This window comes from Phyllobates terribilis, unplaced genomic scaffold, assembly GCF_046119375.1.
Source record: "Phyllobates terribilis strain yellow unplaced genomic scaffold, ASM4611937v1 Scaffold_3__8_contigs__length_932513732, whole genome shotgun sequence".
NCBI lineage: Eukaryota > Metazoa > Chordata > Amphibia > Anura > Dendrobatidae > Phyllobates > Phyllobates terribilis.
This window is the reverse complement of record NW_027362763.1, coordinates 519,822,176-519,835,791: the sequence shown is the minus strand read 5'-3', so window position 1 is coordinate 519,835,791 and position 13,616 is coordinate 519,822,176. Positions and strand designations below refer to the sequence as shown.

The 13,616-nt window shown below is 46.5% G+C and overlaps 1 protein-coding gene across 7 annotated transcripts in view; it reads right to left on the bottom strand.

The window, feature by feature from the left end:
* The window catches only part of AKAP7 (A-kinase anchoring protein 7), a 262,693-nt gene that overhangs the window by 217,014 nt on the left and 32,063 nt on the right, over nucleotides 1-13,616 (bottom strand). For all 7 annotated transcript variants that reach the window (XR_012318026.1, XR_012318027.1, XM_073671248.1 and 4 more), the window contains exon 4: nucleotides 6,680-6,816. Coding sequence is in view for 5 of the 7 variants with exons in the window: in XM_073671248.1 (XP_073527349.1) it covers nucleotides 6,680-6,816 (137 nt within the window). In the remaining 2 variants the exon portion in view is untranslated. The remainder of the gene's footprint in view (nucleotides 1-6,679; nucleotides 6,817-13,616) is intronic.

Sequence of the window (13,616 nt, the reverse complement as noted above, 5' to 3'; positions counted from 1 at the left end):
AGCTTATTATAGATGGCCTAATAGAATCAGTGCTGCACACTGCTACAAAGCCCAAATTATTTTCCAGCCAAGATACAGATAAACATGATTAGTAATTTGAAAGCTTAAAACGGTTGGTAGGGTGATTTTAACCAATCATCAAGCTTTTACTCTCCCCAGGATGACACAGGGGTAGAAAAGTCGTTTCGGATCCATGATTTGTTCATCTTTATGAACGTGAGTCTGTCTACATTATCAGTGGAGAGCCGCGTGCGCTTATCTGTCAGCACACCACCAGCAGCGCTGAACACACGTTCAGACAGAACGCTGGCTGCGGGGCATGACAAGATCTCCAAGGCGTAAGTGGCTAGCTCCGGCCATTTATCCAGATTGGAAGCCCAAAAAGAGCAAGGGTCCAGTGACACAGTCGTGGCTTCAATGTTTACTTGGAGATACTCCTGTACCATCGTCTCTAGGCGTTGACTATGTGTCAGACTTCTTGTCTCCTGTGGCCTTGCAAAGGATGGGCTAAAAAAGTGGTGAAATGATTCCGCAAAATTGATGTTACCAGCAGATACTGTGGTTCTGTTACGGTTTGAGTGCTGAACACTTGACGGTCCCACGGTTGGCAAGTTGGAACTGTGAGATTCACTACGTGCACCACTGGTATTTTGTGGAAAAGCACATGTAAGATTCTGCAACAGTCTCTGCTGATACCCCTGCATGCGTGCATCCCTTTCTATGGCAGGAATAATTTCTGCAAATTTACTTTTGTACCGGGGATCTAACAGTGTGGCAACCCAGTAGTCAGGATTATTTCTAATTCTCACAATTCGAGGGTCATGTTGCAGGTAGTGCAGCAAGAAGGCACTCATGTGTGTTGCGCATCCAGGAGCACCAAGTCCCTGTTGTGTTGGTGGCGAGGTAACAATCATGCTTCCTTCCTCTGTCCTCTCCCCCCAACCTCGCACAACAGAAATGTGATCAAGGTCTCCCTCATCTGATGAGTCTTCCATCAGTTCGTCCTCCACTTCTTCCTGGGCTCCTGCACCTTCCTCACTAGTTTGGCTGCTACCATGCGCCCTGGTAAAACCATCTCCCCCACCCTCACATGCCTGCCGCCTTGATGCTGCCGACCGTCTGGACCTTGCAGATGTTAGCCCTTCCGCATACAACTCCTCCTCCTCTACTTCCTCCACCTCTTCTTGTGCCACCACCTGACTCCGAATTCTGTTTAACATGTGCTCCAGCATGTAAATCACTGGAATAGTCATGCTGATAATGGCATCGTCAGCACTAAACATCTTCGTCGCCATTTCAAAACTGTGCAGAAGGGTGCATAGGTCCCTGATCTGAGACCACTCCTCCAGCGTGATTTGCCCCACCTCTGGATCTCGTTGGCCCAGGCTATACGTCAGAACGTATTGCACCAGGGCTTGTCGGTGCTGCCACAGTCGCTGCAACATGTGCAGAGTTGAATTCCACTGGGTAGGCACATCGCATTTTAGCCGGTGAAGTGGCAGGCCCAACGACTTCTGTAGAGATGTAAGTCGCTGAGCTGCGGGATGCGAACGGCGAAAGTGAGCACACAGTGACCGTGCCCTCTGCAGAAGGCCATCTAGTCTGGGATAGTGGGCTAAAAATTGCTGGACAACCAGGTTCAACACGTGAGCCATACAAGGCACGTGTGTGACATTGCCCCGGCGAAGGGCCGCACCCAGGTTTGCAGCATTGTCGCACACGGCCTTCCCTGGTTTCAGGTCCAGTGGAGACAACCATTCATGAAATTGGTTCTCCAGAGCTGACCACAACTCCTCAGCTGTGTGACTCACATTTCCCAGACATTTCAATGTAAAAACCGCCTGATGACGTTGAGCCCTACTGCCAGCATAGTAAGGAGGTGTGCAGGATCCCTTCTGCGCAGTTAGAAAGCTTGTGGCATGACCAGACAGGCTTTGGGTGCAGGTGGAAGACCGAGAGGAGGTTGAGGAGGCAGAAGCAGTGGAGGAACTTTGACATAAAGAGGATTGACGCACAACTCGTGGGGACGACAAGACTTGGACAGCAGCCCCTTGTCCTGCTGTCACCATAGTTACCCAGTGCCCAGTCAGCGACATGTAACGCCCCTGTCCATGCCTACTCGTCCAAGTGTCTGTGGTGAAATGCACCCTGTCACACACAGAGTTTCTCAAAGAAGCGGTGATGTTGTGTGCGACATGCTGGTGGAGCGCAGGCACACCTTTCTTTGAGAAGTAGTGCTGACTGGGCATCTGGTACTGGGGCACTGCGACGGACATAAGGTCTCGAAAATCCTCTGTGTCCACCAGGCGGAAAGGCAGCATTTCTGTAGCCAAGAACTTGCAGATGGTGAAATTCAACCTCTTAGCTTTCTCATGGCTAGGAGGAAATGGTCTTTTACTTGTCCACATCTGAGGGACCGAGGGCTGGCTATTGTGCTTAGACGGGGTTGATAAGGGTGTCCCCGGCAAACTGCCGGTCTGTGAGGAAGATGCAGGCGGACATGTTAGGTTGCCTTGATCCAAAGGTGGTGCTATCGATGTCGGACAGCGCTCAACACCAGCTGGTGTTACCACCTCCAAAGAAAATGATGACCTGCCAATCACGCTGGCTGTTGCGGGTAAAGAGGTGGCAGGTCTGCGCCCCAAAACAGGTGTGACTGCTGTCCCCCCAGTCACAGAGGATGAAGAGGCCGCGGATGCACAAGATATGGCAGACGGTGGTTGGCCCGGCCGGCTAGGCCGCATTGTAGCACACTGAGCTTCCCACTGCAACTTATGCTTCATGTCCATGTGCCGGTTCATGCATGAAGTACTCAAACTATGTATTTTTTGGCCTCTACTTAGCTTTTGCTGACAAATGTTACAGATAACACGAGTTGGGTCATCTTTATCGATCTGAAAAAATGCCCAGGCTATGCAAGGCTTAGCACCCATGCGACCTGAAGAGCCACCACGACTTGTGGTGAGAGGCAGAGTTGTGTTTGAGGATGCAGTTGTTGACGTGCTTCCAGTACTACGTCTCTGTCCAGGAAGGCGCAACCTGACCTCGTCGTCACTAGCATCTTCCTCCACCTCCTCTGCTGACCTCATCTCTTGGCTGACTGTGGGTTGACAGTAAGTGGGATCTCCAACCTCATCATCATCACCCTGTGCGTTATCACACCCGTCGTCCTCAGAGCCAACCTGTTCCTGCCCTGACAAAAAACTAAAGTTGTCGCTCCAATCAGGTATTTGAGTCTTATCGTCTTCCTCATTGTCTCCACCAACAGGAGTTACAGTTTGGGAATGAGGGTCTACATTATGGTCAGAACCTTCTGCGTCTGGTCCTGGATCCGACTCATAAAGATTCTGGGCATCAGTGCAGATCATTTCCTCGTCTGGATTCACAGAAGCGCTGGAGTCGACCTCTGATTCCCAGGCTATAGTATGAGTAAACAGCTCTGCAGACTCAACCATCTGTTCTACCTCATACTCAGACGGGCAGCTGGAGATTTGGGAGCTGTGAGGAAGCAAGTGCGATTGGGGTGACACCTTTGAGGACTGGAGTATTTGTGATGTTGAAGTTGATGTGGAGGAGAGCCCACTTAAAGGAGCACTTGATATCCGTTGAAGCACCTGCTGTTTTTGTGCCTCATCTGGAATTTGTAGCGATTGGCGTGGCCGTAAGAAAGGGATCTTATCACATTGTCCGCTAAAAGAAGTAGACATTTTAGTTTGGCTGGAAGATGGTCTTTCTTCTGCAGATGTTACTGTTGCTTTAACACCTACCCCACGGACGCAACCTTTTTTCCCCTTCCCAACACGCCTATTCCCCTTTCCACCAGCAGCAGGCCTTTTTCCACTCATTTTGGTGGTTAACTAATTAACAACTCTGGAGTTGTTTGCACAAAAAAACAATGGATGGGAACCGAGCAGAGCTGAGTGGCCAAACTGTGGTATTAGGCCAAAACTATTGGCTGGGTTAGATGCAGAAAAAAATTATATTCAATTTGCAACCTGATGGAGGTCAGTATAGATGGACTAATAGAGAAAGTCCCACACACTGCTAGAAGGCCAAATATTTTTTCAGAGCTAGATGCAGATAAAAATTATTTTTAATTTGCAACCTGATGGAGGTCAGTATAGATGGACTAATAGATAAAGTCCCACACACTGCTAGAAGGCCAAATATTTTTTCAGAGGTAGATGCAGAAAAAAATATATTCAGTTTGCAACCTGATGGAGGTCAGTATAGATGGATTAATAGAACAAGTCCCACACACAGCTAGAGCCCAATATTTTTTCAGAGGTAGATGCAGAAAAAAATATATTCAGTTTGCAACCTGATGGAGGTCTGTATAGATGGATTAATAGAACAAGTCCCACACACAGCTAGAAGCCCAATATTTTTTCAGAGGTAGATGCAGAAAAAAATATATTCAGTTTGCAACCTGATGGAGGTCAGTATAGATGGACTAATACAACAAGTCCCACACACAGCTAGAAGCCCAAATATTTTTTCAGAGGTAGATGCAGAAAAAAATATATTCAGTTTGCAACCTGATGGAGGTCTGTATAGATGGATTAATAGAACAAGTCCCACACACAGCTAGAAGCCCAATATTTTTTCAGAGGTAGATGCAGAAAAAAATATATTCAGTTTGCAACCTGATGGAGGTCAGTATAGATGGACTAATACAACAAGTCCCACACACAGCTAGAAGCCCAATATTTTTTCAGAGGTAGATGCAGAAAAAAATATATTCAGTTTGCAACCTGATGGAGGTCTGTATAGATGGACTAATACAACAAGTCCCACACACAGCTAGAAGCCCAATATTTTTTCAGAGGTAGATGCAGAAAAAAATATATTCAGTTTGCAACCTGATGGAGGTCAGTATAGATGGACTAATAGAATGATGCTATGCCCAAAAGATTTTACTTCACTAGGTGCAGTAAAAAAATTGGTATTCTATACACAGGTGGTATATCTTGCAACACAGATAGGCTACTCCACTGACTAACACACTCTACAATAGGCCAAAAAGGATTAGCTTTGCTAGATTCAGCCAAATGCTGTGAAAAAAACTTGCACAGCACTGGCACAGACCTGCCTGGCAAAAACTGATAGGAACTGATGTAACCTAGTCCTGAAAAGGACTCCAATTACAATTAGTCTTTACTCCCACAATCTATCTATTTAAGAGCACAGACCTGCCTGATAAAAGTCGTAGGACATGCTGTAACCTAGTCCTTAAAAGGACTGCAATCACAACTATTCCCTACTCCCAAGCTATCTGTAGATTTGTGCGAAAATTGGCTTGAAATTAACAAGGTATAGCGCACACAGCAACAGCGGTGCCGTCTAACACGCAGCTGCAGCAGTGAGAAAATGGTGGCGACGGGGAAAATGGCTTGGTCTTATAGGGCAAGGACATGTGACATACACTGCCAATGACACATGCCCTTGCTTGTGTGAAAAAAAGCACTTCGCTCCGTGTGTGCGCTGCTGATAGGCTGACAGATTGCACCTCCCCACTGCAAATGCGGGAAAGAGAAAAAAAAAATGGAGATCTTCATTGTTCCTGCAGAGATCCATCCCCTGCCCCTCCCCCCACCCCGCTGTACACTCAAACTGCGTATTAACATTAATTTTCATCATTACTGAGAAAAAATCCAGTTATGATTTTGGTGCACGAACAGTTATCGAACATAACCTCGAACAGCCGAATTTTTCTCAAATCGTTCGTGTTCGCCGAACGGCTCGAACACCGCCCAAAACAGCTCGAATTTGAGATTGGCGAACAGTTCGAGTAGAACAACGCTCATCTCTACACATGATTTGATGATTTGGAAGGAAATATTTAATCCATAAAAGGGGTTGTCCACTACTCGGATAACCCCTTCTCAATCACCATATTTCTCCAGTGTAAAAGACCTTAAAAGCTATACTCACTATCTCTGCATCACCCGTTCCAGCTTCACGCTCACTTCCTTCAGAAGAACCTGACACCATGAAGAAACGAGAGTGTGTTGCTGCTCACTAACTTCCTCCAGAAGTCAAATATGTCCAAAGACAGTGAGAATGAAGAGGCAGCTGATTGGCTGCAGGGCTCTCGTGACATAATGTTATGCAAACCCCAAGACAGCAGGCTCCGATGTCGCTGGAAAGGCACTGGCATTGGAGGAGAGTATAACTGTTATTATTTTACATGTGGGAAAAATAGTGATTGAGAAGGTGTAGTCCGATCAGTGGACAACACCTTTAACTCTGGCATTGCAACATCAATGATGTGTTGATGATTTGGCAAGTGATAAGAAAACCAGAAACCGAACTGACCCTTTTTATTGCTCCAATGAATTGCAATGATTACAACATCCAAGATGTCTTTATATATGCAGATGATTGTGAATTTCTACAAGGGGATATATATAGCAAGATCATGTCTGTCATTACATTAGTACATCATCCTTCTCATCTGCTGAACCTGCCTCAGATTACACGGGACCTAGCGTTACATAGTCATCATCAAGGCTCAAAATTAACCAATGCATTCAGGCTGCAGGAGCCCAGCCTGGGATGCTCATTCTGTAGAAAATGTGTGCCGTGCCTAATATGGAGGAATAAAAGGTTCCTTAAAGGTTTCATATTGTCAGTTGACAGCACAGCTTGCCATACATTCAGTCTTGGATCTACTTACAGAGCAACTTCCTCTTCACTGGCTAAATGCATCACAAAGAGGGTCAGGTGGAAAGACCCCTGAGGAATCATGGCACTGGAGAGTCTGTCATCTTTTTCCAATACACAATTCTGAATAGTCTGGATGTCATCAAGAATCTGGTCATGTGCAAATAAAAAGAAAACATTTCTATGAAATAAATAGAACAAAACAATATCAAATGTTAAAGGGTTGTCCACTACTAAACAACCTCGTATAAATTGTGTCAAGGTGCAACATAAAATAAAAACCTGTATACTTACCTCCCAGACCAGCACCATTCTTCCATTTTCAGCATAAACAATGCCACATGACCGCTGCAGCCAATCAATGGCTGCTGATGAGCTGCAGCCTTCACTATTCCGCTCAGAAAAAGCAGTGAAGGCTGCAGCCAATCAGCTGCCGGCTGTTAAGTGACCTTATTTATGTAAGGTGAGTGGCGGTGAAAATATCACTGAGATCAAAGGAATGGCGCTAATCTGGAAGGTAAGTATGCAGTTTTTTTTTTATGTTTGGCCTATTAATAAGGGGTTTTCCAGCAGTGGACAAACCCTTTAATTAACAAATCAACACAATACGTTTGAGAACGAGTATTCATAAAAAGTACATTTAACCATGATTGAAATGTTTTATTCATAAATATATCAGAAGGGCAGATGTTTGAATAGTTGTCAGTAGATTCATTAGGGGGCCACAGGGACATGAATCTTTCATTACTATCTAGTAGCCTGACTGTCTAAAAACCATGGGCATACACAGAAGAGAAAAGGCAATGTTGTATACGACTTGCCCAATCCCTTATAAAAGAAGGGTGGTGTGAGATTGATCACCAATCCTAAGGATAGGCCATGAATATTAAAGGACTGCACAAACCCTTTCATAGTGGTTTGGCACCTACTAGTCAGTGGCATGTCTTAGGAATACACAATCACATCTTTTTAATTCAGATAAAAAAATAATTTAATTAATTAGTTAAAATTATGTGAATAACAATTGCATATTGTGAAGACCTGGGGTCTTCCGTGGGCGTAACGCTACTCAGACAACACAGGGTGAGGATAAAACAGCATGGCAATACTTTATTGAACCACAAAGCAGACAATAAACAGAACAGTCCCAGCAAATACCCAAGATGGTACAACATTACACAGTCTCACCCTTCCTTCTCCGCCCACCTGGGACAGAACAGCTGCGACTTTGGAGACTTCCAGGGCCGACTACCTCAACCAGTGGCCCCCCCTCTTCTGGCGGGCTCCCCAAATAGAGAAGGTAGCAGCAAGCTTAGGAAGCTAGCAGTCCATCGAGGTACAAGGCCAGGTTCCCACACAGGCCTCTCCGAAAATTTCCATGGGGCCAGGCGACCAGTGGGTCCGTCCTGGCAAATCCAAATGTCTCCATGGGTTCTAGACGACCGGTGGGTCCCTCCTAGCAACCCAAAAACAACATATCCATGGGGCCAGGTGACTTTTGCGTCCTCTCCTGGTGTCCCCAAAAGTATCCATGGTCTCTCTGATAGTTAATGGAACAGATCCGAATCTTTCCAGTCAGGGTCGGTACCCTTAGGCTAAAATCATATAGAATTCAAATCTGTGTCTCTTTGGATGCCATGCAATCCATCTGCTGTCCTGAAGGATGTCTCTCATTCTCCTTCTAAAGTCTTTCTGATGTTCCTTGATTTTCTGTCCCAAGTTTCACTGCTACAGAAGCACGTGTCCTTTCTGCTTCTCTGGGCTCAAGTCTGACTCCTACAGAAGCACATCTTTTTAAGTACACATCCACAGGTCATGGGTCATTAGTCACATGTCAGAGGTAAAGGTGCAGTGCTCAGCTATCATTGTTTTAGCTAATCTATTTACATAGTTGGTATCACAGTTTTTTTTTAGTACAATTGGTCATTAGCATAGTAAACATGATTGTTTCCAAAGGAATAGAATTCACCATTCAGGGTTATACAAATACTGGTCTGTTCTTAGTGACCAGACACAAATATACAAAGATAATAGGGTACTTCTCTTGTATTAACAAATCTAAACGTCCGGCTTATTAAGATTTTACTCTGTATCGTCACACATATAAATGTGAGTGATTTGGATGAACAAATAGATAAATGAATGAATATTGATAAGTTGCAATTTAAAACAAATTCCTTATTTATATGATTTGTATGTATAGCATTAAAAATAATTTTACTCAAATGTAAAAATCCTAAAACGATGCCATCAAGACTTGCAGGAACTTCTTTCAGGGAGGGGGTTGTTATTTGTCAGATAATGGTGGCAGTAAACATTACACAGGTGATGTGTCAGACACGTCCCAAGTGATCCAGGAACAAAAATTAATGTGGATGACACTCGAATATCATCACTAACGATTGCTGATCAATTTAGATGGAAAGTGAATAAATTAATAATTACATGAATCATAAAAGAAACCAACAGCATAATCATTGTATTGTTATAATAGCAGCACTATGACACAGAACAGCCGTCTGCTTCCTCCCAGAACCTGCGCATGGAGCACAGGTCTCCTGGGAGTGTGCTTAGGGCACACACGCTTCCCACTTCTTAAAGGGGAAGCGCGCGCACTTCTGTAATGTCCCCCAGCCAATAGCTGGGAGACATCAGATATTTAATAACTATATAATACCTATGTAATACCTAATACCTATAGGGAGGTAGGTGCCTGAGCAACATTAGTGTTTAGTGTGTTCACTACTGTCTTATTATTATTATTATTTATTTATATAGTGCCATTGATTCCATGGTGCTGTACATAAGGAGGGGTTACATACAAAATACAGATATCACAGGGAACAAACTAACGATGATAGACTGGTACAGAGGGAAGAGGACCCTGCCCTTGCGGGCTTACATTCTACAGGAATGGGGAAGGAGACAGTAGGTTGGGGGGGGGGTCTTAGTTGTAAGGTCCCCGCATTTGTGCTCCCTGAACCTGACCCTGACCATCCTATCAGAACCTCATCCTAAACCCGTCCTGTCAGTACCTAGGTACTGATCCTGATCCGCCTAGTCCGCTCCTGTACCGTTACCCTCTCCTGTCCAATCTGAACTTGCACTCGTGATTCCATACCCGAGTCAATCCTGCGTTCCTCAACCTGTCCTGTCTGCTGCGGCTCCGGGGTCTGTCCTGGAGTAGCACTTGGCATCCACCTGCAGCTCAAGTCTAACCACACCATCAGGGGCTCTAGTGAAGAAGCAGGTGGTCGCTTAGTTACGCCCCTCCAGGCTTTCCCTGGTCTATGGCACAGTGGTTCCACAACCACCAGTCGTGACACAAGCAACATCCTCTTCAGGCTTCTCTCCTCTGTCCCGTGGCTTCCAGCACTGAGAAAGTGACTCGCCCCCTGGGCCGTGGGGTACCCGGAACCGGGCTTCTGTATGATGCTGGGGGTAGTAGTGGCAACCCGATCCTGTGGCTCAGGGTGGTCAGACCAAATGCTGTGGCAGTCTATTTATAGCTTTGTGAATGTCCGACTACGCCACCCATGGATTGCGGTCAGAGATAACCGCCGCTACGAGGCAGACCGCTGAGGCTGGTGTTGGTGTGCAGCACAGGGATAGGATAACTCCCCACGGGAAGAGTGTAGCCTCAGGGCAGTGTAGGTGGATGCTGGGGGTGATAGTGCTGGCCGCAATAGTGAAAGTTCAGAGCCCGTGTCAAACAGTTCTGGGTCTTGATTGTAGATGTTACTAATGACACAACAGTAGTACAGGGTAGTAATGGGCCTGGGTATCTGAGAGCATTCGGGCGAGCCCCACTGGTCAGGGCGAGTGTGTAGGCCTACCGTTCTCTCTATGCTCTTTCTGACTATCCCCCTCTTCGTGGTGTAATAGCCCATGTCCCTGAGCTGGCCGTGTACTTCTCGCCTGTATGGCTTGCGACTCGGGCCTTGGGTACCTTTTGATTTCTCCTCGCTGTACTGGTCCCTCTGTGTGGCGGAGCCTCCAGGCTTCTTAGGCCAAGGGACCTGAAATCCCTCGCGGGTTGGTTCTCTGCTGCTGGGCTTATAACCCTGACAGCCTCGGACCCCAATGTCCGGTTGTGTGATTCTCTCAGCCAGGACCGGCTCTCGTCGCCTCTGTCCCTGGCTCGCAATCTTTCCTCTGCCTCACGGACTCCTCAGCGGCTGCTGACCTGTCCCTCTTCTCTGAGAACCCTTCTGGACACTTCAGAAGTGGGTTCTGGTCTCTCTAACCCTGCCCCAGTTCCAGCTTTTATAGGGCAGCCAGCTCCCCCTACTGGCCTGGGACAGGAGGTGCTGCATGCTAATGGTCCCTAACAAGGGAACCTCCCTCCTGCTCTCAGACACAGATTATTGTTTGTGGCATCCAGGCCTGGGGTGACACATTCCCCCCTAGTAAAATTTAGTACTCCGGACTAAACACAATTTTTTTTAGGAAACACAAATACAGGTTATAAACAATAACATAACATATATTCCAGTACATTTTGTCCGTAAGGTCACGGCGCTTCCGTGACCGGGTGTCCATGTCACCCAACTAGGTGAAGTCTTGAACGGTGCGGGGACCTGTCTCCATAAACCCCAAGTTCCAGGCCTTGGGCGTGGCGACAAGGCTGAGCTACCTACTTTGGGCCACAAGGAGGCCACGACGGACAGGTTTTTCTTCTGTGGCCATCTTCGCAAGAGGGCACCAAGTGCAACTATCTACAAGACAGTTCCGGCCATTCAGTGTCCTGTCAGTCCATTGTACCAGGAAAAACTGGAAAAACAGTATTAATATCCAGGTAACAAACATAAAACATTTGCAACATACAGGTAAATATATACTTTGCATTTAGATCTTCCAGCGAGCTGGTATTTGACCCCTAGTGCTCCGGGTTGACCTGCGTAACCCACTGTCTGGTGGTGGTCTAACCTGGCTTTCCCCACTAGCATTTAGGGTACAGCTACTAGCTGGGTTTACAGGCAGTGCAGGCAGCTGTCTGCAGGTCCTTTGGTTTACCGCAGGCATGGCAGGCTCACTGTCAGCAGAGGATTGACTCTCCTGGGCTGCTGGCATGGGTTCTTCTGCCTCCGGGGCTGCTTGTTCCTCTTGTTCTTCCTGCTCTCTTGTAGGCTCCTGCTGGGTTGGTTGAAGGAAGTGTAGGACGGGTACCACTATTGCGTCGTTTATCCGAGTCCAGGACCGGGGAAACTCTCCGAGAACGGTGCTGACCATTTCTTCCTTGTCCACTGCGGGCTCAAGGTCATCTTGATCTTCACTTGGACTCTGTAGTTGCTCGGGGCACCGTTTTAGGTGGTCTCTGGAGATGGTGCTAGTGGTTTTTCCTCCATCCTTGGTAATTACACATACCATCGGGTTGTCGTGGTTGGACGGCAGTACTGTGTACGGGTCGCTCTCCCACTGGTCATCTAGCTTGTGAAGCCTTCTCTTCCGCTTCAGGACCTGCTCACCAGGTTTCAGGGGACAAGCAGGGGCGTGTTGGTTGAAAAGCCTCTCTTGCTTTTCTCTCGCTTGAGCTAGACTCCTCTCCACACTCTCCTGTACCTTCTTGTACTGTAGCTGCCATTCCGTATCCCAGTCCGCGTCTGGGGAGGTGTCCTCGGGTGTCAGGACTCCCATCTCCAGTCTATCGGCAGCTTACCTGGTCTTGCTCGCATCAGGTAAGCCGGGGTGCAATTTGTAGCATTCACCGGGATATGGTTGTACAAGTCAATCAGGTCTGGCAGCTGTTAGAACCTTGCTGTTAGGTTTTTTTTCCTTTGCTGGTCACATGACCTTGTTGGCCTATTTAATCCTGCTCCGCCCTTCTGGCTTTGCTGGACTTCATTGTATATCTACTTTCTAGCTAGCCTGTGCTCTGTATCTAACTCTGTTAGTTTGCTTGGTCTACGGACCTCTATGTTCTATCTATTTTGTTTGTTCGTCTTTCTGCTACTATTTCTGTTAGGAGGTGTCCCATATTCCTCCCAGTCCTTAGTACTTGTAGGGATTCCCTCCCCAAATCTATAGGTCTCCGTACAGACTAGATTAGGACTTTAGCAGGTCTGATCGCAGGATCAGGTTCCCTGTTACATCGTAGGGATTCAGCTGAGTCTTATAGTAGGGACAGATCTCCTCTCTTTCCTTAGCTTTGGTAGCAGAACTTAACAGTAAGTCCAGCCTGTAAATTCTCTAAGGAAAGATTTTTTTTTGTTCCATCATGGTGTCGGTTCAGGATTTGGCTAAACACCTGCAGGGACTCTCTCTGGAAGTGGCCGAGCTCCGTCAGCACGTGAGTAACTGTCCTGGAGCATATTTCTTGGAGCCTAAGGTATGTTTGCCGGATTTATTTTTTGGTGAACATCGAGAATTTTTTTCATTTAAAAATGCTTGCTTATTGTATTTTCGTTTGAGACCCAAGTCCTCTGGGGATGAATCCCAGCGCGTAGGGTTCATAATGTCACTTTTGCGCAAAGAGCCTCAGGATTGGGCCTTTTCTTTGCAACCTAGTGATACATGCTTCAGATCAGTGGATAGTTTTTTTTCTGCTTTAGGACTATTATATGATGATCCTGACCGTGTGGCATCAGCTGAGACTGAGTTGAGACGTTTAAAACAAGGATCAGGTAATATGGAAAAATATTGTACACATTTTCGTCGTTGGTCCACTCAAACAGGGTGGAACGATTCTGCTCTGAAAAGTCTATTTCTTGCTGGGCTCAGTGAAAAGGTTAAAGACCTGCTAATTGCTTATCCTACACCTGAGGATTTGCAACAGGCTATGCAATTAGCTATACGGGTGGACAGAAGACTGCGTGCTAGGGTTAATGAGAGCAAATCCTCTGCTATGTCAGTTTCTGGTTATGATAATGTGTGTACTAACAGTGGTGAACCGATGGAGATTGGATCGGTGGCACCTCGCTCTCAAGAAAAACACCGTCGTTTTTCAGAAG